This window comes from Eretmochelys imbricata, chromosome 4 (genome assembly GCF_965152235.1).
Source record: "Eretmochelys imbricata isolate rEreImb1 chromosome 4, rEreImb1.hap1, whole genome shotgun sequence".
Classification (NCBI taxonomy): Eukaryota; Metazoa; Chordata; order Testudines; family Cheloniidae; genus Eretmochelys; species Eretmochelys imbricata.
In genome coordinates, this window is record NC_135575.1 from 68,114,611 (window position 1) to 68,141,892 (window position 27,282).

The following is a 27,282-nucleotide window of genomic DNA, read 5'->3' on the forward strand; positions in this document are numbered from 1 at the left end:
GGGAGCCATCTTGCCATGGGAAGCCTAAGACTTCAGGCCCATTGACAGTAATTGGTTTTAGCATCCATTTGGAATTATACTTGAGGATTATACTTCATAAACTTGATTCTCATTTACACGCATTTTAAGGCCATTTTACCCTGCCAGAGTAATATGAAGGCACCTTATTGTAAATGAGAATCAGGCCTAATGTGTATATCTTGACACACAGAATAGGTCCATTGCTCTCTCTCCAGTCACAGGATTTCACTTTCTAACATTTCTAAACGTTGGAGTTGGTTTAATTGTTGCATATGGAACATGCTGTGGTATCACACTCAGGTTCATTTACTTGAGATGCCTACAGAGTTAGCGTTATTTCTGAAGGCCCTTAAGTTACTCAGAGTAGGAGACAGATGGCAGAGAACAGCATTTCATATTTCTGTTAAGTAGAAACAGTGGTAGAAAACTACTGCCAGAGCTGGTGTGTTCCTGCTTTGGGAAAGAAGCCCTTATTGTCTTAATTGGGTTCCTGACAGACATCCTCAGCAAAAGGAAAGGGGAAGAAATAAAATTCCAATAAATTTCTCATAATTTTGCCTGAATGGATTTAGACTGTCCTATTTGTAATATCTAAAGTAATACTAGTTTGCAGCTGGTGCTTCCAACTGGATAGCCTCAGCTACTCAAGGAGCTATTTAAATAGAAGGATTACAAATTTTCTTTTCTTTTAGAAAAGAAACTGAGTTTTTTGTACTTGTAAACTGAAAAGTAGAAAGACATTTGATTGACAGCAGCCTCTTTCTATAAATGGGTCTAATAATTACCCACATTTAAACTGCTAGTTAAGAATGGATGAATTCATTCCTTGCAAAGTCTCCCTAGAAACACTAGATTTTAAGCATAATCAAAACAGACAGCTAGGTCCACCCTTTATGATAATGTGCCATGCAGCTTTATTAATCTGACCTTTGGAAATAAATGAGAAATTTAATACGGCCCCACCATAATTGTCAGTGGCAGGCATTTTAGCAGTCTTTAATGTGAACTTCACTTTAATATCAGCTCCCAGTTATGATGTAAATGTTAACAGGATCTGACACTATTAATAGTATTCTAATGTCTGGAACAGTGGCAAAAGAGTGTTCTTGGAGTAAACTAGAACATGACCTTAATAGATAATGAAATGTGTCAACCCTTGTATGCAAAGACTAGAGCACAAAATGAATACTGTAATTGTTTCAACAGGCACCTGCATAATGTACAGTGCTGCAATTATAGAGTATGCATGAAGAAAAAAGCATACTCATTGGACTCATATTTCAAGGTTACGTAAGTTCTGATTGTCCTTTAAATCGCTTGTAAGAGATATGAGAAAATAATATGTTCCCAATATATAATTAATAGCACTCCAAAGAATTCAGAGTGAGCACAGAAAGCTAATACTGTGTCTTAGATGGCATGAGTAAGAAAACTGCTTCTGTAAACCCTATTCAACACAATTAAATCTGGATTTTCTGCACAAAAGTGTTCTTAACAGGTCATGCATATTGCCCAAATGTTCTTTGCTAGTTATAGGATAACGGATAGCTATTTAACTTTATTGAAAACATGTTGTGGCATGCTATTTAAACGAACATATTCTGTAGTTGCAGGTACTTACTGTACAGCAATTTAGTTCTGTAAAGCCAGGATATGTGATTCATTAACTTTTGCTCTTACATACTCCCCCTTTCTTTTATTCATCTTTCATGCCACCCTTTTACATGTAAAACACTTTCCCTTCCTCAAACACCAAACTACACTTCTCCTTAAAGATCTGTGGATGAAAAGGGCTACATATTTATATTTATTATTTAAGTCTTCTCTTAAAAAGCACTTCTATATCGCACTTGAATGATGAATTCCCTAAAGATATTTGTACCATTTTTAAAAGAGTCCTTCATATGTGTCATGTTCAGATCATAAACTCCTTGACACAGAGATCACAACTTCCTCTCAATTCAGTAAGAAGACATCATAGCAGCTTCTTTCAATTCAGGTTGCCTGAGACTGGCACTTAAAGCAGGAATTACACTTATTTGTTATGCATGAATAATGTCAAGGGTCCTTCCCAAATTTAGAGTATTTACTATTAGATTACAGTGTGAATTTTCTGTGATTTGAAAATTGTTTAACATCTAGAGTATAACAAAATATGAGACTACTTTTAAAATTTATTGGTGTGGATTTTTAATTTATTAACTAGAGCTGTGAAAATAACTGATTTTTTGGTTTGCTAGCTGTTCCAAAAAAAAAAAAAATGGCAAACAGAAAAGTAAGAAAAATTATTGTTTTGGGTCGAATGAAACATTTTATTTGAGCTGAAATGGAATGTTTCATTTTGTTTTCAAGCTAAATTATTTTTTTAAAACACACTGAAGCAAAATTTTGAACTGAAAAGCAAATTGACCTGAAGTCATGAAGTGCTTCATTTGACCCAAAAACTACATTTTTTGGTGAAAATATTTTGGCCAAACAATTTCACCAAGTTTTATTATTAATACTATGCATCATAACCATTTATATGTGTATCACAATGTATATCAATGGAAATATTAACTAATATTATTTTTCTTTAATATTTGTTGTCAAATAGATGTTCCAGAATCTGCTGACAAACTAAAACACTCGCTCTAATAGATCCACATGGCCTCATTCATATAAAAGGAAACCACACTGCAACAAGCAAACAATTCTGATCTATACAGTTATTAAATGATATCTTGTAAATATACACATACTTATTAATATGCATATGGCACAGTGTATATGTCTAAATTTAAATATTATTTATGTATACACAGTTTGACCTGGTGTGTTTTATAGCGGATGTATTTTTCAATTTCATTGTAAATTACACAGAAGTAGTTTCTTTTTTTGACAGGGTAAACAATTTTGAATATGTAATCAAAGTTGCATTCTTTATCTGTCTGGTGTAAGGCATATGAAGATGCTGATGGCAGGATCTGAGGAACACTCAGCAGAGCCGAGGAGGGTGCAAAGATGTCCTTTGCATGTCCCTGATCCTAGGACCACTTTGTGTAAATTCAATCTGCTATCACACATAGACTGCTCTAACTTGCTCTAGCTGCCAATACCTCAACCTGCCATTACTGCAGCTGTGGTTTGCTAGGACATAAGGGAGCCCCAGCTATACCCCCTGTGCAGCCTGAACATACCTTTATACAATGGAGGTACTCCCAACTAGAGATGCTCAGAACACTTTTGACTAAATGAAATTTTGTCGAAGCCAAAATGTTTTTGGAGACGTGTTGGTTTCGATCGAGTTCTCATCAAGAATGGTTGTGGGGTGGGGAGAATTGGTAGAATGACAGAGCTCTCACACTCTTTTGCTTGATGGCTAGGGCACTGGCCTGAGATGTGGCCAACATAAGTCTCTGCTCTGCCTGATTCAGAATGACAAACTCTTCTCTGAGCCAGGCATAGTAGATACTTGATCCAGAGTTTCCTACATCAAAGGTCAATGCCCTAACCACAAGTATGTAGACACACACACAAAGAAAACTCACATTTTGATCTAATAACAAACATTTCAGTCCAATTCTGTTTTTGTGAAAATATTCAAAAGGTTGTGTTTTTATTCCAATTTTGGAATAAAAACAAATGTTAAAACCTCAAAAGTTGTCTCAAAATGGAATTGTCATATTCCAATCAGGTCTACACCTAAGTCCTGATTCATCAGGTTTAGGGCCACCATGCATATGTGGTATGGTACCAAACAATGGTGCATCTCCCACAACTGTAACCCAATATTGTAATTTTAAGATTTAAATTGTCATTACAATATTACAGAATGTAGCACTCTAAATATGGAGCTAAATTTGTGCATTCTGTCGGATTTTCAATTCCTGATGTGTGTATTGAGGGTGATAATGTTAAATTGACAATGAGTATGTTAGACCGGGTTCTATCATATGGGTATCTAACTACAATGACTTTAGTGGCTAATACATACATATTGGTTTATGTGTTTAGTGTTTCTGTGGCAAGAAAATACATTTGAACAACCATAACCTTACTTCAGTGATGATTTTGAAAGGGAATTCCCCCCCACACACATAATTTCTACATGCTTTCTACATTATTTAAATTATTTCTACATTATTTAAATTATTAAATAATAATAATCTACAGAAAATTGAAATTAATTAGCCCCTAATCCTACAAAGACTTTATGCATATGCCTAATTTTACCCACTATAAGATATCCCATTGAAGTCAAACAGGGCATATGATTGTTAGCTCTTCTGGGCAATAATTGCCTCTTACTATTGGACAGTACTTAGAACAACAGGGTTTTGATATTGGATGGGGGTCTCTAAACACTGATGTAGTTAACATACATAATAATAACAATTCCATGATATTTAGTAAGTAAAATATACAAAGTCACCATATAAATACAAAGGACTTAATAAACATGTTATTTTGAGATGTAATAATTACTCTGGCATACTCTTCAAAGAAAAGAGAACCACGGCCGTGTGCTCAAATTGTTTTTACTTCTATTTTGAACGTATATAATAACCTTAAAGAAACTATCAATTTTCTGTTGTCATTGAAAGAGTTTACATGAAAATGACTTTAATTATAACAGTTTCCTTTCTTCCTAGTAAGGACTCATGTTCTTTGTGAATTATTTGTATAGTACTAACAGACCAAAACAGCATGTCTTGGCTGCTTGAAGGAACCAAACTGTCGAAAACCAAGAGCTTCATTGTTTAAATCATCTCTAATGTTAGTGCCAGTGATATTTTTGTTTATTTGCAGAAAGTGAAAAAGCTGTAAGGCAAATATGTAGTTGTGCTGTAAGTGTTTACGTAGCCAGGTTTATGATTACGTATATTACAATAGTGCCCAGAGAGTGAATTTGTGGTCCCATTGTGCTAGGTGTTGTATGCATATGTTTACATAGTAAGAGAAAGTAAGAGAAACTTAAAGAAAGTTTCAGAGTAAAAAGAAAAGGAGTACTAGTGGCACCTTAGAGACTAACCAATTTAATTGAGTTAGTTTACATACACTTTAAGTTAGTATACATACATTGTATGCATATGTTTACATAGTAAGAGAAAAGTTATTTACATAATAAGAAAAAGTTATTGCTCCAAGGTCACATAGACAGGACAGAAGCCTTGAAGAAAGGAAACAGTTTCCCTATTTTTAAGGTTGGGACGGAAGCACAAAGACTTAAAGTGACTTGCCCAAAAGTCACATAGGAAGTGACAGAGAATAATCAAACCCAGATCTCTCATATTCCAATCCAGACGGTAACCACAAGGCCATATTTGTTCTCCAATTACACATTAAATACAAATAAAGCCATGGAGTCCATGCATAAATTTGATTTTTCTGCTGTTTATAAATATTGAGGTCAACCAGAGAGGGAACAAAAGCAATAGCAAGTGAACAATAACGCAGCACAAATACTGAATAGTCAAAAATGTTGAATGTTTGTGGACAATGCATATGCTGAAGTATCTTTGCAAAATATTTTCAAACAAGTTCACTTAACAAACAAGTTAGTCAAAATCAAAATGGATAACTCAAAAACTGAAAAAAGGCTCAACTCAGTAAACACATTCTTTCCTCTGTATACTTTACTCACCTTTTCATGTAACTGTACAGATCCTTGTGTTTGAGCTAAGTTGAATGGTAGAGTACAATGGAAATATATTTCTTATATACAGAAATGTCTTACTTTAGGAAAATAAAATGTAAAAGAAGTCTAATTGTATTAACAATATGCATTCTTTAGTCTGTTTCTTCTGTCATGTGAAATACAGCCTGAGCCAAAGCCCATTAAAGTTCCTTAAAGTATGAAATGACCCAAACATGAAGCTAAAATATCAGCTAAAATAACCCGTTTAAAAAATAGAGGGGAGGAGAGGAGCAGCACCAAACAAACAACTATACTCCTACGTGATTCTTCATTTCCTCTTTACAGCCTGGACCAGAATACAAGTACCAAAATACAATAAGATACTATTAATACTGCTTTTTAAGTATTTCCAGCCTCATGTCCAGTCCAAAGAGGGTTAGATAAATTCATGTAAGCTTTGGAAAAGCACCCAAGCTTTATCCTGGACTTGCAGGAAGAATGACTAAATGAAAGGGATTTGGTTTGATTAGGCAACAGCTTCATGCCTTCCCCTCATCTGAGGATTAAGGGGCTGAAGAATGGGGCTTGTCTCCTTGCTGTACCAGACATTAGAAACATAACCCCATTCCCCTGCTTCTTTATTGGATGGCTCCCCCTAAATCCACTTTCAATTCCAGTTTACCAGAAAACTGGACTCCCTATAGAACGAGTACCTGCATTCACCTAACATCTGACACCTGCTAGATTGTGACAACTTGAGCCATGTCTCCTGACCTACTCCACTGGGTCCCTGATCTGCTGTGGGGAAAGCAAACACACACACATACACACACCACACTCCACCTTGGCCAATCTAGCAATGAGGGGAAAAATTCCTGACCATTCCTGAAGGAGGTGACGATGCATTGCCCAGAGCAGACCACAACACCCAGTTCTACTCTGATCCCATAGGTAGGAGGGTGAGGACTGCTGACCTGGGAATGAGAGGGACTCTGTCAGGACCAAGTTTCAATATATACCTTTCCCCTGGTGTCCTGGAGTCAATGGCATATCTGAGCCCCTCTGGACAATCTGCAGCTCAGATGATGCCCCCTAATCCTCATTCAACTTGCAGGAGAGAAGGAACCCTTACAGGAGCCACAACTCCTTTCTTCCTGCCTGACTAGACAAATCCGCCCCCCTCCCACACACACACACACCTTTGAGGTTGCAGGTATTGCATTAGGATTATTATTCAAATTTCACCTGAATCCTGAACCACTGGAGGTTCACACATCACTAACATTCACTCTATTAAAACATTTTCAAACAATTAAGCAAAAATAGCGAAATTCATCCCTAGGGTGAATTCACTGAAGTCAGCGGAGTCACACCAGGGATGAATTTAGCCCAGTAAGCCCTTCTTCTCCTTCACGGCATTGAACTTCTTATTCTTTGTATCTGTGCAACCTGAAATGTTATGTTCACTACAGAGATAGGAAGTTTATGAATAATATATTGTATAGAAATATGCTCTCTCCAAAATATTTCATAATGTTTGTTTCAAAGTTTTAACAATTTAACAGCATGTAGCCAAAATTTTAAAAAGACATTAACAGGAAAAGAAGCTGGTAATACTAATCTATAGCGTTAGCTTGACAGGCTTTCTACCATGTTACCACATACAGTAGCGACTGTTACACATCATCCTAATGCAGGTAGATAATTTTGCAATATGGGAGTTCTTCAGGTCATTTTCTCTGGAGCTTGCTGAATGACAGAGAGGTCACACTGCAACAAAGAGCAGTCTAAATGACAATCTTTCTACCTTGCAAAAACTATGAGCAGTAAAATAAATAATAATGGATTGCCATTTTTGTGTCATTCTAAAGGTGCTTATGCAACTGAAACACAGGATAAGTATCCTACATAAATTCCAGGGGAACTCTGTTCCATTTACAATGCAGTACAATAAAACTGCAGTGTGAAATACAATTTAGCTACATATATTTTCCCCATTATACAATAATATGCCAATTATTTTAGTGCCACTAGTGACAAGTCTTCAACCTTAGATCTATATTCTGTGCAATCTGCAGGGATTATATATAAATTTGAAACTGTTTACTGTGGATCATATTCTGCAATCCTTACGGACACTGAATAGCACTTAACTCTGGAAATACACCATGATGTCTACATCAGTGGCATCAGTCACCTGGGTTACTCAGGATGAGACAGGATTGTTGAAATGGCGCTAATCAACAAATTAAATAGCATAAAAAGCCACATTGCCCAGGAGAGGAAACTGATTACTATTATACACAGAAATTCTTATTAGTGGTTATTTTTGCCTTCAAAGACATTTTGAAGTAGAACAAGCAATAATATTTTTAATAAAGTATGTAAGCAAAATACAGAAAGATAAATGACCAGTACATCTTTAGTTTTACATTTCATAATAACAAATCAGTTAAACTAGGCAAACCAAACAGATACAGAATTTACTTAATTATCTTTGATCTCAGAGAAACAAGAATGTTTAGATTTTAGAGAAGGGATGGGGAGGTGCAGATTCTGACATGTTACCTGGATGTAAATCTAGAGTAAAGTCATAAAAAGAAATCAATGGAATTATCCCAGATTAACATCACTGCAAGTGAGATTTCAATTTGGCCTAGACTATCCCCTACCAGTCACTATTTGTGGATAGGGATTTTTAATCATGCAGTACTACCCACAGACAAAATCATCTTTCGGGAGGATTCCCTCTGTGGTTTATAGATACAAAGGTACTCAAAGTGTCTGATCCTAATCCTATCAAACCAATTGGTATATTTCCTTTTGGCTTCAATGTGTAGAAAATCAGGCCTCAAAACAACTTAAGGACAGAATATGCATGTCTGTTCCTGGAAAGTGAAGGGATGATACAAGAAACATTGTCACCCTCTTTGCTGCCCTGTGTATCAGTCAGGTTCAACCATACTACCTGAGAGGTGTAGGGATTGCTTGTGCCTAGCAACCCCTAGATGCCAAGATCCCTCAAAGGGCCTGGAGAGAGAGACTACACATCTTCCAGGGGCTTTTTGGCAGTCACATTTCCATGTCACGCATTGATTTATTCCATCCTGCACTTTACTATGATATTGAACTTCCATAATCTCATTTACTCATTCTGGGCCTGTTTGACACTCCTGCAAAAGGAATTGGCAGGGAAACAACCTACTCTTTGCCTTGGCACAGGTGGGCAGGCAGGGATTGCTTGCAGGTGAGGAGTGAGAGGAGCCAAGGCAACATAGCTGGTCCAGCACACTGAAGGACATATGCTACATCAGATATAGAGATGATACAGGGTACAGTGCTCCACATCCCCTGAGCAGGGAGAAACTGCTCAGTAGATTCTGACTCTTTGACTTCATACATGGGATTTGTGACAAAGCTACAATTTAACCACCAGTGCCTATCTACAGACCTAGTTAACCCTTCACGCTGCCCAATTCAGAAAATTAAACATATCTATTATCTAGTAATACATTTCAAATTTTTCAACTTTCCTATTCAGTATATGTATAACAGGAAGGCTTTTGCAATGGCTTGCAGATTACATGCTTACCCAGGTTAGAAATAAGTGCTACTGATCTCTTAATTTCATTTGCACTAAATTTTTTCAATTAAAAAAAATGGCAAAATGGCTTTTTCCCATTTTTCTAAGACCCTTGTCATAAATATAAAGGGAAGGGTAAACCCCTTTGAAATCCCTCCTGGCCAGGGGAAAGCTCCTCTCACCTGTAAAGGGTTAACAAGCTAAAGGTAACCTCGCTGGCACCTGACCAAAATGACCAATGAGGAGACAAGATACTTTCAAAAGCTGGGAGGAGGGAGAGAAACAAAGGGTCTGTGTGTCTGTCTTATGCTGGTTTCTGGCGGGGATAGACCAGGAATGGAGTCTTAGAACTTTTAGTAAGTAATCTAGCTAGGTATGTGTTAGATTATGATTTCTTTAAATGGCTGAGAAAAGAATTGTGCTGAATAGAATAACTATTTCTGTCTGTGTATCTTTTTTGTAACTTAAGGTTTTGCCTAGAGGGGTTCTCTATGTTTTTGAATCAAATTACCCTGTAAGATATCTACCATCCTGATTTTACAGGGGGGATTTCTTTCTTTCTATTTACTTCTATTTTTATTAAAAGTGTTCTTGTAAGAAAACTGAATGCTTTTTCATTGTTCTCAGATCCAAGGGTTTGGGTCTGTGGTCACCTATGCAAATTGGTGAGGCTTTTTATCCAACATTTCCCAGGAGAGGGGGGGTGCAAGTGTTGGGAGGATTGTTCATTGTTCTTAAGATCCAAGGGTCTGGGTCTGTAGTCACCTAGGCAAATTGGTGAGGCTTTTTTACCAAACCTTGTCCAGGAAGTGGGGTGCAAGGTTTTGGGAAGTATTTTGGGTGGAAAGACGCGTCCAAACAGCTCTTCCCCAGTAACCAGTATTAGTTTGGTGGTGGTAGCGGCCAATCCAAGGACGACGGGTGGAATATTTTGTACCTTGGGGAAGTTTTGACCTAAGCTGGTAAAGATAAGCTTAGGAGGTTTTTCATGCAGGTCCCCACATCTGTACCCTAGAGTTCAGAGTGGGGGAGGAACCTTGACAACCCTTTGATAACATAATGGACTACTGGCTAGTGTATTTATGTGTCACTGCTATCTACTTGAGACAATTAGAACCGCTCAACTGCTCCACATACCCTGTGAGAAGCTCTATACTATTAATAGCTAAAGGAAATTATCCCTTAGCTCAAATGCTCAGTGCATTTTTTTTTTTTTTTTTTTTTTTATCAAAAGGGTCTCAGGTCTGCTTAGGTTCCTGCTGTTATTGATATGTTATGAATAAGTCAGGTATGTAGCACCGTGACAACTGTAAAGTCTTAGCAGGTCTTAGATCAGTTTGAGAAGTGAGATTTTGACCACAGATGTTTAAGGATGAGCTTTTTCCCAGTACAGTTGTATGTCCCAAACTGGCTAGTGTTGTGTATGTGTACTACTACCCTCTGCTGGATGGTATAAGAACTGCTAAAATGCAAATCACAGACCATACATTGCTAACAACTAACAGTTTATATTTTGCCTCAAGTAGTATGAGCCAGGCCATTCTTTTTGATAAAACAAATTGAGGCTTTATCCCCCCTGCCATGATAAAATTCTGAGTATGGAAACAATGGCAACTGTGAAGTCCCTAGGTGGTCAGAGATTTGTTACAATGCTTTGAAGATCAACATCAAAAATAGAAAAATATTAAGTTTTCTGGCTATTGTGTTGCAGCTATAGGTATACATATAACAAAAAAAAAGCAGAAGGTTTTCGAACATACAAACATCAGAGTCGAGTCTCTCTTATCAAAAGGAAATTAAAAATAAATCATAGGTTGCAATATTGAAGTTATGCACAAACCAATGTTATGAAATTCTATGAGAAGACACATAATCCTTACAGACCTCAAGCCTGACACTCTGGCCAATATTCTCACTTTCAATAGGTCAGAATTAATCACCTCTACATTTAAGAAATGTTAAATAGTACAGCAATGATACAATAAGCATGCAATATCTGAATCATCATTTACCTGTTACCACTTGAATAATTTTGATTTTCTTCATTTACCTGTAATTTCAGTAGAACCAGCCTAGCAAGGTAAAAGACAGTGGGTCAAATTCATCCTTGGTGCAACTCCAAAGTCTTCATTCAGCTTGTACCAATAATAAATTTGGCCCAATGTCACTGGACCACAAATACACCAAAGAAAGAGCTGACTTCCTTTTAACTAGAATCTAGATTCTCTTTAATTAGTATATCGAAATAAGATTATCACCTGTTATACTATATAGGCCTTATTCTTATCTGACATTGGTTTTATACCTGTGTAACTCCATTAACATCAGTGGAGTTACTGCTGATGTACTCTGAGTCAGATGAGAAAAGAATCAGAGTTTAAGATACAAGTTAATTCACCACTTCATGCCAGTTTATGCTCATGTAGCTTTAATGAAGCCAAAAGAACTATACTGGTGCAAAACTGGAATGACACCTTGGTGAATCAGATCCACATATTTTATTTTCTCCACTAAAGCTGGTTTCACAACAAATGTCAGTTATCTCCACAAATGGAATTTTGTTAAATGAAGAGTCTGTTTGTGGGAAAAACACCATTGACCCTTCACAATTTGTTTCAGAGTTTCATGTTATAATCAATTGATTCTCTACTGGTTCATAAACTAAAGAAAATCACAAACATGTAACATATTCAAGCTGTTCCAAACAATAAGATGAAAATGTTCTATTGATGATCCAAATCTGCATCAATGGGACTGATTGTGAGAGTCAGGTGACCAGTAACTGCTCTTACATTGACCTCATGGATCAGATCCTTAACCCAATTCTGTTTCTTTTGTACTGCTTTTATGGTGTAAAAAGGATGGTGAATTGCCCTATAAGGACAAATGGTTATTGGGTGCCCTTGCACTGGAGAATTTTCAGCTGACATAAAGGGGACTCTGAAGGGGTTTGACAAGGGTTGAAGAGGATGTGGTGCAGTGTCTCATACAATGAGAATTGTATATCTGCAGATCAACCTTTAGGATGCTGTAAGTTGGGACAAGTTAACATAAGAACATAAGAATGACTATACTGGGTCAGACCAAAGGTCCATCCAGCCCAGTATGATGTCTACCGACAGTGGCAAATGCCATGTGCCCCAGACGGAGTGAACCTAAGAGGAAATGATCAAGTGCTCTCTTTCCTGCCATCCATCTCCACTCTGTGACAAACAGAGGCTAGGGACACCATTACTTGCCCATCCTGGCTAATAGCCATTAATGGACTTAACCTCCATGAATTTATCCAGTTCTCTTTTAAACCCTGTTATAGTCCTAGCCTTCATAACCTCCTCAGGCAAGGAGTTCCACAGGTTGACTGTGCACTGAGTGAAGAAGAACTTCCTTTTATTTGTTTTAAACCTGCTACCCATTAATTTCATTTGGTGGCCCCTAGTTCTTATATTATGGGAACAAGTAAATAACTTTTCCTTATTCACTTTCTCCACACCACTCATGATTATATATACCTCTATCATATCCTCCCCTTAGTCTCCTCTTTTCCAAACTGAAAAGTCCTAGCCTCTTTAATCTCTCCTCATATGGGAGCCGTTCCAAACCCCTAATCATTTTAATTGCCCTTTTCTGAACCTTTTCTAATGCCACTATATCTTTTTTGAGATGAGGGGACCTGTACGCAGTATTCAATATGTGGGCATACCATGGATTTATATAACGGCAATAAGATATTCTCTGTCTTATTCTCTATCCCCTTTTTTAATGATTACTAACATTCCGTTTGCTTTTTTGACTGCCGCTGCACACTGCATGGATGTCTTCAGAGAACTATCCACAATGACTCCAAGATCTTTCTCCTGATTAGTTGTAGCTAAATTAGCCCCCATCATATTGTATGTATAGTTGGGGTTTTTTTTCCAATGTGCATTACTTTACATTTATCCACATTACATTTCATTTGCCATTTTGTTGCCCAATCACTTAGTTTTGTGAGATCTTTTTCAAGTTCTTCACAGTCTGCTTTGGTCTTGACTATACTGAGCGGTTTAGTATCATCTGCAAACATTGCCACCTCACTGTTTACCCCTTTCTCCAGATCATTTATGAATAAGTTGAATAGGATTGGTCCTAGGACTGACCCTTGGGGAACACCACTAGTTACCCCTCTCCATTCTAAAAATTTACCATTTATTCCTACCCTTTGTTCCCTGTCTTTTAACCAGTTCTCAATCAATGAAAGGATCTTCCCTCTTATCCCATGACAACTTAATTTACGTAAGAGCCTTTGGTGAGAGACCTTGTCAAAGGCTTTCTGGAAATCTAAGTACACTATGTCCACTGGATCCCCCTTGTCCACATGTTTGTTGACCCCCTCAAAGAACCCTAATAGATTAGTAAGACATGATCTCCCTTTACAGAAATCATGTTGACTTTTGAGCAACAATTTATGTTCTTCTATGTGTCTGACAATTTTATTCTTTACTATTGTTCCAACTAATTTCCCTGGTACTGACATTAGACTTACTGGTCTGTAATTGCCAGGATCACCTCTAGAGCCCTTCTTAAACATTGGTGTTATATTAGCTATCTTCCAGTCATTGGGTACAGTAGCTGATTTAAAGGACAGGTTACAAACCATAGTTAATAGTTCCGCAATTTCACATTTGAGTTCTTTCAGAACTCTTGGGTGAATGCCATCTAGTCCCGGTGACTTGTTAGTGTTAAGTTTCTCAATTAATTCCAAAACCTCCTCTAGTGACACTTCAATCTATGAAAATTCCTCAGATTTGTCACCTACAAAAGACGGCTCAGGTTTGGGAATCTCCCTAATATCCTCAGCCATGAAGACTGAAGCAAAGAATTCATTTAGTTTCTCTGTGATGACTTTATCGTCTTTAAGTGCTCCTTTTGTATCTCGATCGTCCAGGGGTCCCGCTGGTTGTTTAGCAGGCTTCCTGCTTCTCATGTACTTAAACATTTTGTTATTAATTAAAATTTTTGAGTTTTTGGCTAGCAGTTCTTCAAACTCCTTTTTGGCTTTTCTTATTACATTTTTACATTTAATTTGGCAATGTTTATGCTCCTTTCTATTTACCTCACTAGGATTTGACTTCCACTTTTTAAAAGATGCCTTTTTACTCTATCTGCTTCTTTATATGGTTGTTAAGCCACGGTGGCTCTTTTTTAGTTCTTTTACTGTGTTTTTATAATTTGGGGTATACATTTAGGTTGAGCCTCTATTATGGTGTTTTTGAAAAGTGTCCATGCAGCTTGCAGGGATTTCACTCTAGTCACTGTACCTTTTAATTTCTGTTTAACTAACCTCCTCATTTTTGCATAGTTCCCATTTCTGAAATTAAATGCCACAGTGTTGGGCTATTGAGGTGTTCTTCCCACCACAGGAATGTTAAATGTTATTACATTATGGTCACTATTTCCAAGCGGTCCTGTTATAGTTACCTCTTGGACCTGCGCTCCACTCAAGACTAGATCGAGAGTTGCCTCTCCCCTTGTGGGTTCCTGTACCAGTTGCTCCAAGAAGCGGTCATCTAAAGTATTGAGAAATTTTGTCTCTGCATTTTGTGCTGAGGTGAGTTAGAGTATTACTAACAAAAGGACACCCAAACCAAAAAATAGATGTTTAACTTTCTTTTCAAGGGCATGGTTAAACTGTTCATTTAAATATGTTCATGATTCTATTCCAGCATGAAGGACATTTTGGATTAAAAAGTCATGAGCTTAACTGATTTTTTTTTCAATCACTTCAAACACAAATCACTTCAGTCCATATCAGAATGTATCAAGATATTCTGGACCTGATTCTGATCACGCTTACACCAACATCACTTAATTGAAAATAGTGGAGTTATTGGAATTTAGAACAGTGTCAGAGAGCAGAATTGCAGCCATGTATCAAATGACCCATGACAAACAGGAACAAAAGATTATGTTTATACAGTGATATAATGAAGTGTGTGCATATGATGTAATATCAGGAGCAGATACAGTATATTGTACATTTTAATGTACTTTGCTTTTTTCAGTATTAAAAGACATATCAAAGATTGCCATACTATAAGATGTTTAAAATATTTTCTGTCAAGTATTTCCCATTCTCTAGCATCTGATAGTATCTGACAACGTTTCTGGCCATTTTCTAGCAGAGGCAATCAATTTAACAAAGGTCGCTTTTAGACTCCTTCCTAAATATATTTTAATGTTGAACAGTGTTCAGCTGTTCTTCCCTTCTCCTTCTCCTCTTACTTTTGTTTATGCACAGAAAAGTGTATGCATTTACAATACCATGAAACTAGCTACAGTATCAGTCTGGCATTCCAAACAGGATTGGTCCTGAGTACTGCTATTGTGTATGTGTGTCATCTTTTTCCAAGTGCTAAATACAAGTAAGATATGCAAGTGACTTCCATATGGCATACTCCTTATTCCTGATAGCTAAAGATTAGAAAAGGGGCAGATGTTTGTTAATGAAATCAGAAAAGGCTGGCAATATGTTCATAATAATAGAGAATTACATTTTTGAAATTCATCTCTAAGTCAACAGTCATTTTGCATTCATATTGTTAAGGTAAGCGTAAAATGAAAAGGATTGAACATTTTGAGAAACTAATACTGTAATTAAAGAGCTGTCAATCAATATTCTTCCATTTAGTTGTGTGTGTTGGTGACACTATGCTCAGCTGATCAGTAGCAGTTCACAAAAACCTGAAAATTTTTAGTCAGTTTCTAAAATGCAGTTTAAATAAAAGAAAAACAGTTATACTGTAAATTTTAACACCATTCAAATCAACCAAGCACATATGCCATTGCTTACAAATTGAAAAATTTGCCAGTATCCATTTGGCCCCTTTTTATATTTTTATTCTCTCTCTTACAAGTTATTATGTGAAAGACCCAAATTAACATTGGGCTCTGCCCAGTATGATTTCAAATGAGTCAGTGACTGCAGGATGCTAGTCTAGCCTTTAGATTTTGTTTTGTTTTTCCGTTCTGTTGATATTTGGTAAAATGGGTTCTTGGACATTGATTGTAAATTAGTTTCTATTGTTCTATTGTTATACTGAAAGAATGACAGGAGACATTTGATATGATTTTAATCAGGCCGCAACTTTATTATTAGATGTCTGGGACTACTTGGCAGATACAGTGCAGGTAACCCCATGTCATTCAATAATTACATGGAGGGTCTTTCGCCAGCTCCCCCTCTTTTTCCATCTAGGTCCCCCAGCCAATCCATTGCTGGGACCTTACCATCCACTTCCCTCATAGGACGGTTAAGGTGGGCCATAAGTAGGGCCCTACCAAATTCATGGCCATGAAAAATGCATCACGGACCATGAAATCTGGTCTCCTGCTGTGAAATCTGGTGTTTTGTATACCCTCTACTATACAGATTTCATGGGAGAGACCAGTGTTTCTCTCACTGGGGATCCTGACCCAAAAGGGAGTTGCAGGGTGGTTACAAGATTATTTTAAGAGGGTAGCGGTATTACCACCCTTACTTCTGTGCTGACGTCAGAGCTGGGTGGCCAGAGAGCGGTGGCTGTTGGCCGGGGGCCCAGCTCTGAAGGCAGCGCCCCACCAGCAGCAGCAGAGAAGTAAGGGTAGCAATACCAGATCATGACACCCTTACTTCTGCGCTGCTACCTTCAGAGCTGGGCGGCCAGAGAGCAGCGGCTCCTGACGGAGGGCCCAGCTCTGCAGGCAACAGCACAAAAGTAAGGGAGCCAATACCATACCCTGCCACCCTTACTTCTGCTCTGCTGCAACAGTGGCTCTGCCGCCTTCAGAGCTGGGCTCCCAACCAGCAGCCGCCACTCTCCAGCTGCCCAGCTCTGAAGGCAGAGCCACCAGCAGCAGCAGCACCAAAGTAAGGGTAGCAGTACTGCACCCCCCCACCCCCAAATAACCTTGCAATCCCTCCACAACTTCTTTTTGGTCAGGACCCCTAAAATACAACACCGTGACATTTCAGATCTAAAGAGCTGAAACCATGAAATTTACAATTTTTAAAATCCTACGACTGTGAAATTGACCAAAATGGATTATGAGTTTGGTAGGGCCCTAGCTATGAGAAAGGGGATTGGCTGCCTGCGATACCAGTTACAGGAGCTCCAAACATCCCCCCATTCCACTCCTTTAGCAAGCACCTCCTTTCTAAGTCCTTTTCCAAGCCATTTACCCGGTCTCTGTATTCCTTCCCTGTGGAGCATCTGCACTGGATATCCACCCTACACTTAAATAATGAGTTGCGACCTACAACCTACTGCCCTTCATACCATGCATGAACAGAGCCCCTGCTGAACCCACTGTGGGGAAGGCAAAAAAACCAACAACTCCACCTAGGCCAATCTGGTGATAAGGGAAAAATTCCTTCCCAGCCCTGCCAAACAAGGGATGGCTAGCACAATGACCACAGCAAGTCTTGACCAAACCTGGTATTTCACCACCTGAAGGGGAGGGAGGGTAGATGATGCCTCAGCCTGATCCATATAATAGGGGGCTTCATGCACAGGGCTAGCCCCTTTTAAACCCTCCCACCCATCTCGTTCCCAGTGGAGGAGTCAGTGGGTGCCCTGTCCCCTTTTGCAGCAGTTTGCTCCCCCTCCCCCCACCCCTGCAGCCCTGAAGCCATAAAGCACTCTTCCTTTCATTCAGCCAGCCAGCCAGATTCCACGCTGCCCGCTGCCCCTACTTAAAGGTGCGGTGTGGTCATTATCAATAAAAAGGAAATAGAAATAGAGCTATAATTATTTTTCTACTTCTACTGTGGGAGCATTTCAAAACAGCTTTGGTGTGAGTTCAACTTTTGATCATGAACCACAGTGATTTATTAGACTATTTGTGCCTCCACAAACTGTACCTCAGTGCTTTATTTATTTATTGCAAACTCTGCTATTCTAGCTGACTGACCACAAACTAATTCTCAGCACCCCACACTGTTGGAATTAAAAGGCTGCTCATTTTATCTGGAAGTGGTGAATATTGGAGAACGCTAAACTGTAGTTATTGGTTGCAAAGGTCGGACAAGGTCCTAGCTGGTCATTTCTTGCCTTATTATCATTGTGTTGTTGGCATATGCATTTGAGCAATCCTAGCTTCAATTTAGTTATGGTTTTTATTTAGATGAATTCTATTAAAACAGATCAAGTACACCAATTTTACATAAGTACTCTAATTTGAGTTTCTAACAGTTTATGGTATGTTACATTTCATATATGTTAAAATATCTAAAATTATACAGGAGACCCTTATCCAAGCTTATATGCATTACTTTACTTTAAGGCCCTACTCTACCACCACTCACATGCTATGTTTAAATTTGCACATACTTAAACAAGAGACTTGTGTTAGGATACTCCCTCACTTACTTTAAGCACAATTTATATTCTTTCTGATGTTGACGAAATCACAATCATCTCAAAAATATTCTAGTAACATAAGGAAGGGTGACAGCACATTCTAAAGCTGTGATTGGAACATTTTAAAATTATGTAACTTTGTAAACAGAAGCAAATCTTCTGACTTAAGCTATGCATGGTAAAAGTTCAGAGATCCATATTATGGAACAAGGAAGACAATATTATAGACAGAAAGCAGTTAGTTTATTTGTTTCAGTTTTGATGTGAGTGACTGGAGGATGATAGCAGAAGTAACAGCTGGAACAGAGGAGCAAAGGAAAAAAACCCCACCAAAATATAAATATAAACTCCAGCATCAAAAATGATACAACACAATCACTATGAATTTATTATAGGACTGAAAATTGTAGACTCATACTTAGATACTAACGGCTTGATCCTACTCCAAATCAAATCAACAGAAGACGTCCTATTGACTTCAACGATGCTGAATCAAGCCTTAACTGGATAGGTATCTTATAAGGTAAAAACTCAAAGAAATGCCAGGGTAAGGAGAAGGTATCGGAGTATAACTGGCAGCCAAGAGTTATGAGGTACTGCAAATCATTAAAATTGGAAGAAAAAAACCCCTTGATTTATATTTTGGGAAAGCTGTTGGACATGATCTTCACTTACCCTCCAAATTAAAACAAGACAGAAGTCCTGAAAGGTTCAGAACATTTCAGGAACTTCAGATGTTTATTAGTTTTATGTATCCCTAATTAAAGACTATTATTAATGGAGTCTATTACTTCTTTTTAGAATCAGGCAATTAGAAGAGCATTATCTCAGAACAACATACAGTGTACACAGTGGTTATCCTGTGCATAGGATGTAGGAAACATAATTAAATTCTGTCTTGGAAACTTAAAACTACTTTAAGTTTACCATAAGAATAGGTACAGTACATTAGTTTTATGAAGTGAATGACAGGAGAAATGTGACTCCCTGTTGCCAGTAAAGGAGTTTCTATAAACTAAAATTTGAATGTAACCTTACATTATTTAGTGTTGATCCAACCATTGCTACTGTAACACATCTTCCTCTACATGTAAAATAAGGATCATTTTCGGAAACTTCACAATGGCACAGAGAAAAAGAATGAAAAATGTGACAATGAAAAGCATGAGAAAAGCACTAAGTACTATATGAACAAAAGCAAAAAAGAATATATGAACATTATTGTAAAATCCAATCTGTGTGTCTATTTGGCAGAAAAGTGGAATCAATTTTCCAGAGAGTGCCTTGTGCCTCAGTGTCCTTTCAAATCACTGGAATCTTCAAAGTTGGATTGTCAGCGTAAACAGAGATACGCACAGCATGCAGAAATATCAGTAGATTAAAAATTTCCTTTCGAAATGTCAAAGTCATAACCATGAAGCTGAACACCAATTTAACTGACTACTTGGAGGTAATGGATTTATCCCTGAAACTAGTGCTTGGCATAGTTTTTGTAAGCCCCTGACAATTATTTACTTATTTAGTCTGCTAAACTCATAGCCCAATGCATCTCTGAACATGTGAGCCCTGCCAACTGGCAGATAATTGGTTCCCTACCTTAATATATTCCTCACTGCATGGAGGTAACACCCAGAAACAATAAATAAAAACTAACCAATCAGCATGTCCCATGACATACCTTCCAGATAATTTAATGCTGTAAGAATTGGATAAGTGGCCTGACAGCTCTCTCATGGGTAGATACAAGCTGCACGTACTTATGTACTGTATCCACAAATTTATAATTTATTTTCACCTAAATGTTCTGATGAATAAAGTAAGTGAATGTTTTCAGCAAAGTATCATGGCATACCAATGAGAGTTCTGAAGGGTTCACCTGTGGATTATGCTGTCTGAGAAAACACAAATGCATGAGGGCAATAGTGAAATGTCTTAGATTGTAAACTCTTCAGGCTAAGGATAGGTAGATACTTAGCCGGTATAAAATGTTATATCTCCATTGCGGTCAATAGAGCTATAACAATGTACACCAGCTAAAGATCTGGCCCACATCTTTAGACCGCTCTAGTGTAGTGGGGCCCAAATTGTGACTATTGAAAGCGGGCTTTATATTTACATATATACTAATTATTGTTTTATTTACTGTAAATTGTAACACCTAGTTCAGACAGTACAATTAAGCACTTCACCAGGACATTAATGAACAAGTAAGCAGCACCAGTGTCAGTAGTGCAGTTAAAAAATAGAAATACAATTTCAGACTAATTCAAGACCCAAACTGTAATATATCTATCTACCTGTTATTCAGAAGCAAAATCAGGCTTTGCTGTGCCAAGGAAGCATCGGAGAACAAATGAACGCAAGAACTACTGTGTGAGTGTGTATATACATATGCAGTTTCTACTAACAGTGCTTTGTGTTTTTTGAGGTTATAATAAGCTGCATATACAATACATAAATTAGATTCTAGCCTCTTGGACTTTAACTTATATTAATTGCTTAGTGTTTTTCCCCTTCTGTTCAACTGCCTCATGTTTAATTTTGTTTTGCTTTGTGTTGCAGCAACATTTCCTCCCGTGGCATAAAAAAAAAGTAATAGTAAATGCAATACAGATAAAGCATCAAAATTATGATAATAATTATGATAATAAATATAGTGGAAAAGGTTACAATACAGAAAAGCCAATAAATATCTTATCAAATAAAATTCTATTGCTAGATCTCTCTGTTCCTGTACATGTTGCTGCAGCCTCCACTTCTCTGGCTTGACAGATGTTATCTCGCACACTTATGTTCACTCAAAGCACTGTTGCAAAGAGCATTTTCCTGGTATGTCTCTTCAACTATGTCACCCTTCTTTTTTGTATCCTTCAACTGGTTCCCCCTTCTTCACTGCATCAAACACCAACTCTTGTCTTTATTTTTAAAGACCATCATGGCTTATCCTTGCACTATCTCTCACCTCTATTGTGGTACTAACTAGACATTGATCCCTGCCTATAGTCTGACCTCTCAGTGATGCCAGCCTGCATTAACCATTTGGCAAGCTTTCCAACAAGCAACTTTGGGTGGAAACAGTTCCCTGGAAACAGTTCCCTGCAAAAATCTGTCTTCCTTCAAATATATTCTTAAAAATCAACTCTGCTATAATGGCTTCAAAAAACTCGATAATGATTAGGCAGCTGGTATGCTGTGATTGTTGCATAACACTCTAATTTGAATGATCTCACTGTTACTTGCACCCATCCTATCTGTGTTGTATCCACCATTTGTCTTTTGTCTTATATTTGCACAGTAAACTGTTCAGGGCAGGAACTTTCTGATTGTTATATACTTATTCAGTGCCTAGCTCAATAGGGATGGGCCTTGTAGGTACTACCACAGTATAAATAATATGTGGAAATAAATTAGACCTATATTGGAAATTAGGTTTGGCAACTCAACAAGTTTTTCATGCACAGCATTTCTTTATACTTTTTGTGCCAAAGGAATGTGGTCTGCTTCCTCATGTGGAAATGGCAAAGGGTTCAAATCCCAAAGTACACTGGTCTCCTGAGATCTCTAAGAAGCAAAATGAATCCACATGGAGGGCCCTTGCTTCTGTAATGGCACCTGTTCCTCCCTCCATTCCTCTCCCTCAATTCTGTATCTGCACAGCACAGTTCCTGCAAGAACTAGACTGAGAAAGGGCTCCCTGGACTGCCACTGCCTTCGAGCCTGCTTAGAATAGTATAAAAGAGTAATCAGTGCAAATAACTGCAGAAGCTAAACACTAACTGAAGTAACTCTTGAGTTTGTCCCCTGAATTTGAGTGGCAGGAGAATCTGGTGGAGCACGAATTCTCTGCCCTTTTACAACAGATCTGGTTGTTAGCGGAGCTCCCATGGAGTTGATGGAAAAGGGAAATCATGTTATGCAGACAGAACTGTTGCACCTCCTTCAGCCAGACCCACCAGTTTTTGGTACAGGCCATAGGTGCTGACTCCATGGGGAAAAAATAGCGGTGCTCAGCCACAGTTGTTTGGAGCATCCCCAATCAGCTGTTTCACCCTGGCTTAGCTGATTGTAGGTGCCGCCAAACAGCTGATTGGTGGCTGAGGAAGGGGGGAGGGCGGAGAGCTGCAAGTGGGCAGGGGCCTTGGGGAGGGGAAGGAGCAGGGGCAGGAGGAGCTGGGGCGAGGGCAGGGCCTTGGGGGAGAAGGCAGAGTGAAGGCAGGGCCCTAGGGGAGGAGTGGAGTGGGGGTGGGGTCTCGGTGCGGACCGGGGGTGGAGCATTCTTGGGGAAAAGAAAAACTCAACACGTATGGTCCAGGCCCTTCAATTTCCATACCTCATGCTGTTTTACACTGATATAATATTTTAATCTAGTGTATAATCACTGAAATGTAGGAAAACTGCAATGGCAAATAAATATAAAGAAGTGCATGCTTGCCTAAAACACAAAATATTATTGTTTCCTAAGGAGGTCTATTGAGGCCCGGATTAATTTGTAAATAAAATTGGGATCAAAACTCTATGCAAGGGTTGGAAATGTAGAAATGTGAACTCCAGATTTTTTACATATATTTTTTCTATGTAGGTTTGTCCGAAGTTCTTTGGCTTTGGTTCTATATCACACTAAAACACTCAGTAAATAACATGAAGATTATTTTAAACACCTATGAAGGTTAGGCTCCTGATAATGGCATTAAAATTAGTTCTGCATTTTAAAAATAGCTAGTACTTACCTTTATTTCTTGAACTTTCTTGACTCTTTTCTTGCTGGAATTAAAAAATAGAAAGAAAAATGTGTCATTAACTGTATTAGTTGTATTAGCAAAGTAACAAGGAAAAGGTTTATTCCACTGAGAACAGCACCATATAAATAATGTCTGTTGGCGTGTTTGTAAAACTTAATTAGCTAAAGAAAAGGAGATCTGAATCCCTTTTTTAAAATGAGCAGAGAAAGTGAGTTAAAGTAGACACACAGAATTTTGCAACAGAAAAGCTTCAAAAACAGACTCCAATGAGAAGCTGCTGAGCTTGAATTAATATACAAACTAGATACCATTAACTTGGGTTTGAATAGAGACTGGGAGTGGCTGGGTCATTACACATATTGAGTCTATTTCCCCATGTTAAGTATCCTCACACCCACCTTCTTGTCAACTGTCTAAATGGGCCATCTTGATTATCACTGCAAAAGTTTTTTTTTCTCCTGCTGATAATAGCTCATCTTAATTAATTAGCCTCTTACGGTTGGTATGGCTACTTCCACCTTTTCATGTTCTCTGTATTATATATATATCTTCTTACTATATGTTCCATTCTATGCATCCGATGAAGTGGGCTGTAGCCCACGAAAGCTTATGCTCAAATAAATGTGTTAGTCTCTAAGGTACCACAAGTACTCCTGTTCTTTTTACACTCAGAAGACTAAATCTGGGTGAACTGTACATAGGGGAATATATTCTGATTTTATTAATACTTCTTCTTCTTACTATTATTAATTATTAATTATTATTATTATTATTAACAATTGTCCGATTAACACTTTATACATATTTAGCCTATGAATTGTCCTTCAAGGAATATACTTCCACTACATCTTCAAATATTACCAGTCATTCTGTGTGGTGAGGAGCTGATCACCTAAGCCACATAATATTGTTTCTACTCCCTGACTGGATGACACAGAAATGTAGGGATCAGACTAGTCCAGTAAAATGTCTCTGACAGCCAATACCTGATGTGCCTTAGAAAGGTGCAAAATAACCCATGATGGGCAATTACACAATAACTTGCCCTCAAGGGATGTTTTCTCCTCATTCCAAGTAATCAGTGGTTGATCTATAGCCCTTATAGATGTTATAACTGCTGCCTCCTCATCCCTGAGACAGGCCTGAGCTTGTGCACACACTCGTGAACAATAATTGGTTCGTATTGGTAGCTATGACAACCACACCACAACCCTGGAGGCAAACTCTCAGAGCAATATGGGCATCTAACACATGGTAGGTTCATCCAGGAATGGTGCGCTCCATCAGAAGTGACACTTCACTTTCCTCAGGCTGCATCCCTGGAGCCTCCTTTCCTCTCCTAAGATTCAGAGGGTTGCAGATGCATTTCCTGTTCCCCTGGGCACCAGACACATACTATTTTATCCTCCTTCCTTCCAAGGTGTCTCCTGACATGGATTCCAGACCCAAAGTCATTTTACTGGCTGAGATGGAGGGACTCAGCTATCTATCAAAGTATCAGTCTCTGATCAGCCAAAAACTGCATCAGCTCAGTCTTCTGCTGGGGAGACAGTAATGGCCATTTCGAAGCTCAGGACAACATTTACACTATCTTCTCCCATTGTCCATATAAATAGCTACTAATTGTTTTTAATCCTGAAAAGTTCTTATCCACTTATTGTATGGCAGTGGGTTGTATCATTGATTCTTTTATAACATAAAAAGCTATTTCCTTTAATCAGGTTTTAATTTTTAATTTTTTTTTTTGCCTGGCAATTTCATTAGAGAAACATCTATAACGAAGAGGAAGGAAATCAAAGAGATTTAAAGATGTCTTCATAAGCACTTCCAGTCTCAACCTTCCCACAAACATGTATCTAAATGAGCTTCCACAAGACATTTACTTGCCACAAACATTCCTGCAAACAATTACAAATCTCTCCTACAAATATTTGTGGAGAATGAACAGAGAAGGCTGTGAAAACAGTTGAAGTGAATTCATGGTTTGTTTGTTTTTTTTCATTTGAACAGAGATTTCTGCTTTTATCTGCAGTATTTTCCCATTTATGTTATATGTTCTCATATAATAAAGCAATATCTTGAGTGAAAAAAAATGAATTTGAAGGTTAAGGGTAGCATATTAATACAGAAACTCAGTGTTAGGTGGCTTCCATCTTAAAAGCTCTATTTTTCCCATTAGGAATAGGATAGCAATTTAACAATAACTTACTAAATAGTTTGAACTCTGTACCTAGTATTAATAATAAATCATTGATAAGGAATAAAGAAAAGGGTCAAGCAAGCTGTGGAATTCCCCAGAAGGATACAAAGAACTCTCAGCAATCCTTCCAGTTAACTTACCAAAGGGCCCCCCTCTCACTCATCTGAAACAAAAGCTAAAGTAGACAACTCTTCTGTTTATTCATTTAGATCTGTCTCTCGATTTGACACACATCTTGCTGGTTGCTTGGCAACCCAGGAAGTATTATTTCTCATTCAAGCACTAACTGCCATCATACCATAGTCTTCTAATTTAATCTTTAAACATATTTTACTTTCTGAATGACAAGTTACTTCTCTAGTAGTGTTGAAGTCCATGTAACATTTGAGTTTGGATGTACCTAACTCAAAATAGGTGTCTGACAAGTACACACATACAATTGCATATGGTCACTAAACACCCTAATAACTTTCTCTAAAGTAGGAGCACAATAAAGAAAATGTACCGCTTAGTGAAATATTCAGAGTTTAAAAGAGAGGTATATCCTCAAGTGTAAACTGTCTTCAGTGGAGCTATGACCTGAATAAGACCTGTCCCCAAATCTTCAAACATTCTTATTCTACACAATGGCTGCCACAACAGTCAGTCTCTGATTTCTTTACTTTGGGCACTTTTTCAAATCTTTTGTTCTCTATCAACTGTTATTATACCAGCAATGTGTGTTGAGAATAAGTTAACACAAAATACCTCATCAAGAATCTATTTTTATTGGAACACATGAGTATTTACAATACTTGAAAAGTAGCTATGATACTTCGAGTTTTGTTTTTGTGGCAAATTTATATATAACTAGTAATGAGAGATTAATCTTAAATTTTTCCACTATCCTGGGCATTTTGTGTGTGTGTTTCCCTACAAAAAATAAATCAGGCTGATTACACTTAAAGTCCAATTGCATTATTCTATTTAATTTATCTATAACATTTACCAAACATCTATCTAAAGTATTTCTAAGGTTCCTATTATTGTGGTACCCATATAAAATTCATTCATATCAGTCATGAACAAGCTAAACATTACACACAATGAACATCTCATGGGTGGCAGGATGGGAATTAGAAGCAGATTCTCCTAGTGCTATATGCTTGTGTCTAGATTCCAAGAGTACACTTCTAACATTCCTTTTTCCCAGAAGCCAACAAGTGATGATATGCTGTGACTTAACACCTCTGCCTATTGGCAATGACAAAATTTCACCACCTGAAGCTACTTTTATGTTCCTACATACTTATATAAAAAGCTACTGGGTATCCCACAACGGTAGGGAACAAAATTATCACAGCACTGAGAGAAAAGGAGTACTTGTGGCACCTTAGAGACTAACCAATTTGGTTAGTCTCTAAGGTGTCACAAGTACTCCTTTTCTTTTTGCGAATACAAACTAACATGGCTGTTACTCTGAGCACTGAGAGAGTATTTGATTATTCTAGTATAGACAGAAACTTAACTCCATTGTGAGACTTTCTCACTCGCGTGATGCCAAACGTATTTATTATTTTTACTTTAAAACATTCTCTTTATATAGGATAGTCTCCTACTGGCCACGGGTCCATGCTGTATCTATCTGGAACAGTGGTCCCCAATTTTTTTACATCACAGTGCCTCTTACTTCTGTCCACACCTCCTCCCCCGAGCCACGGTTTGGAGCCGGGAGCAGGGCCACAGTGGGGAACAGGGCCGGA

The 27,282-nt window shown here is 37.9% G+C and overlaps 1 protein-coding gene across 2 annotated transcripts in view; it reads right to left on the bottom strand.

The window, feature by feature from the left end:
- The window catches only part of FSTL5 (follistatin like 5), a 493,618-nt gene that overhangs the window by 417,065 nt on the left and 49,271 nt on the right, over positions 1-27,282 (bottom strand). For both annotated transcript variants that reach the window (XM_077814497.1, XM_077814496.1), the window contains exon 2: positions 23,329-23,362. In XM_077814497.1, the coding sequence (XP_077670623.1) occupies positions 23,329-23,362 (34 nt within the window). The remainder of the gene's footprint in view (positions 1-23,328; positions 23,363-27,282) is intronic.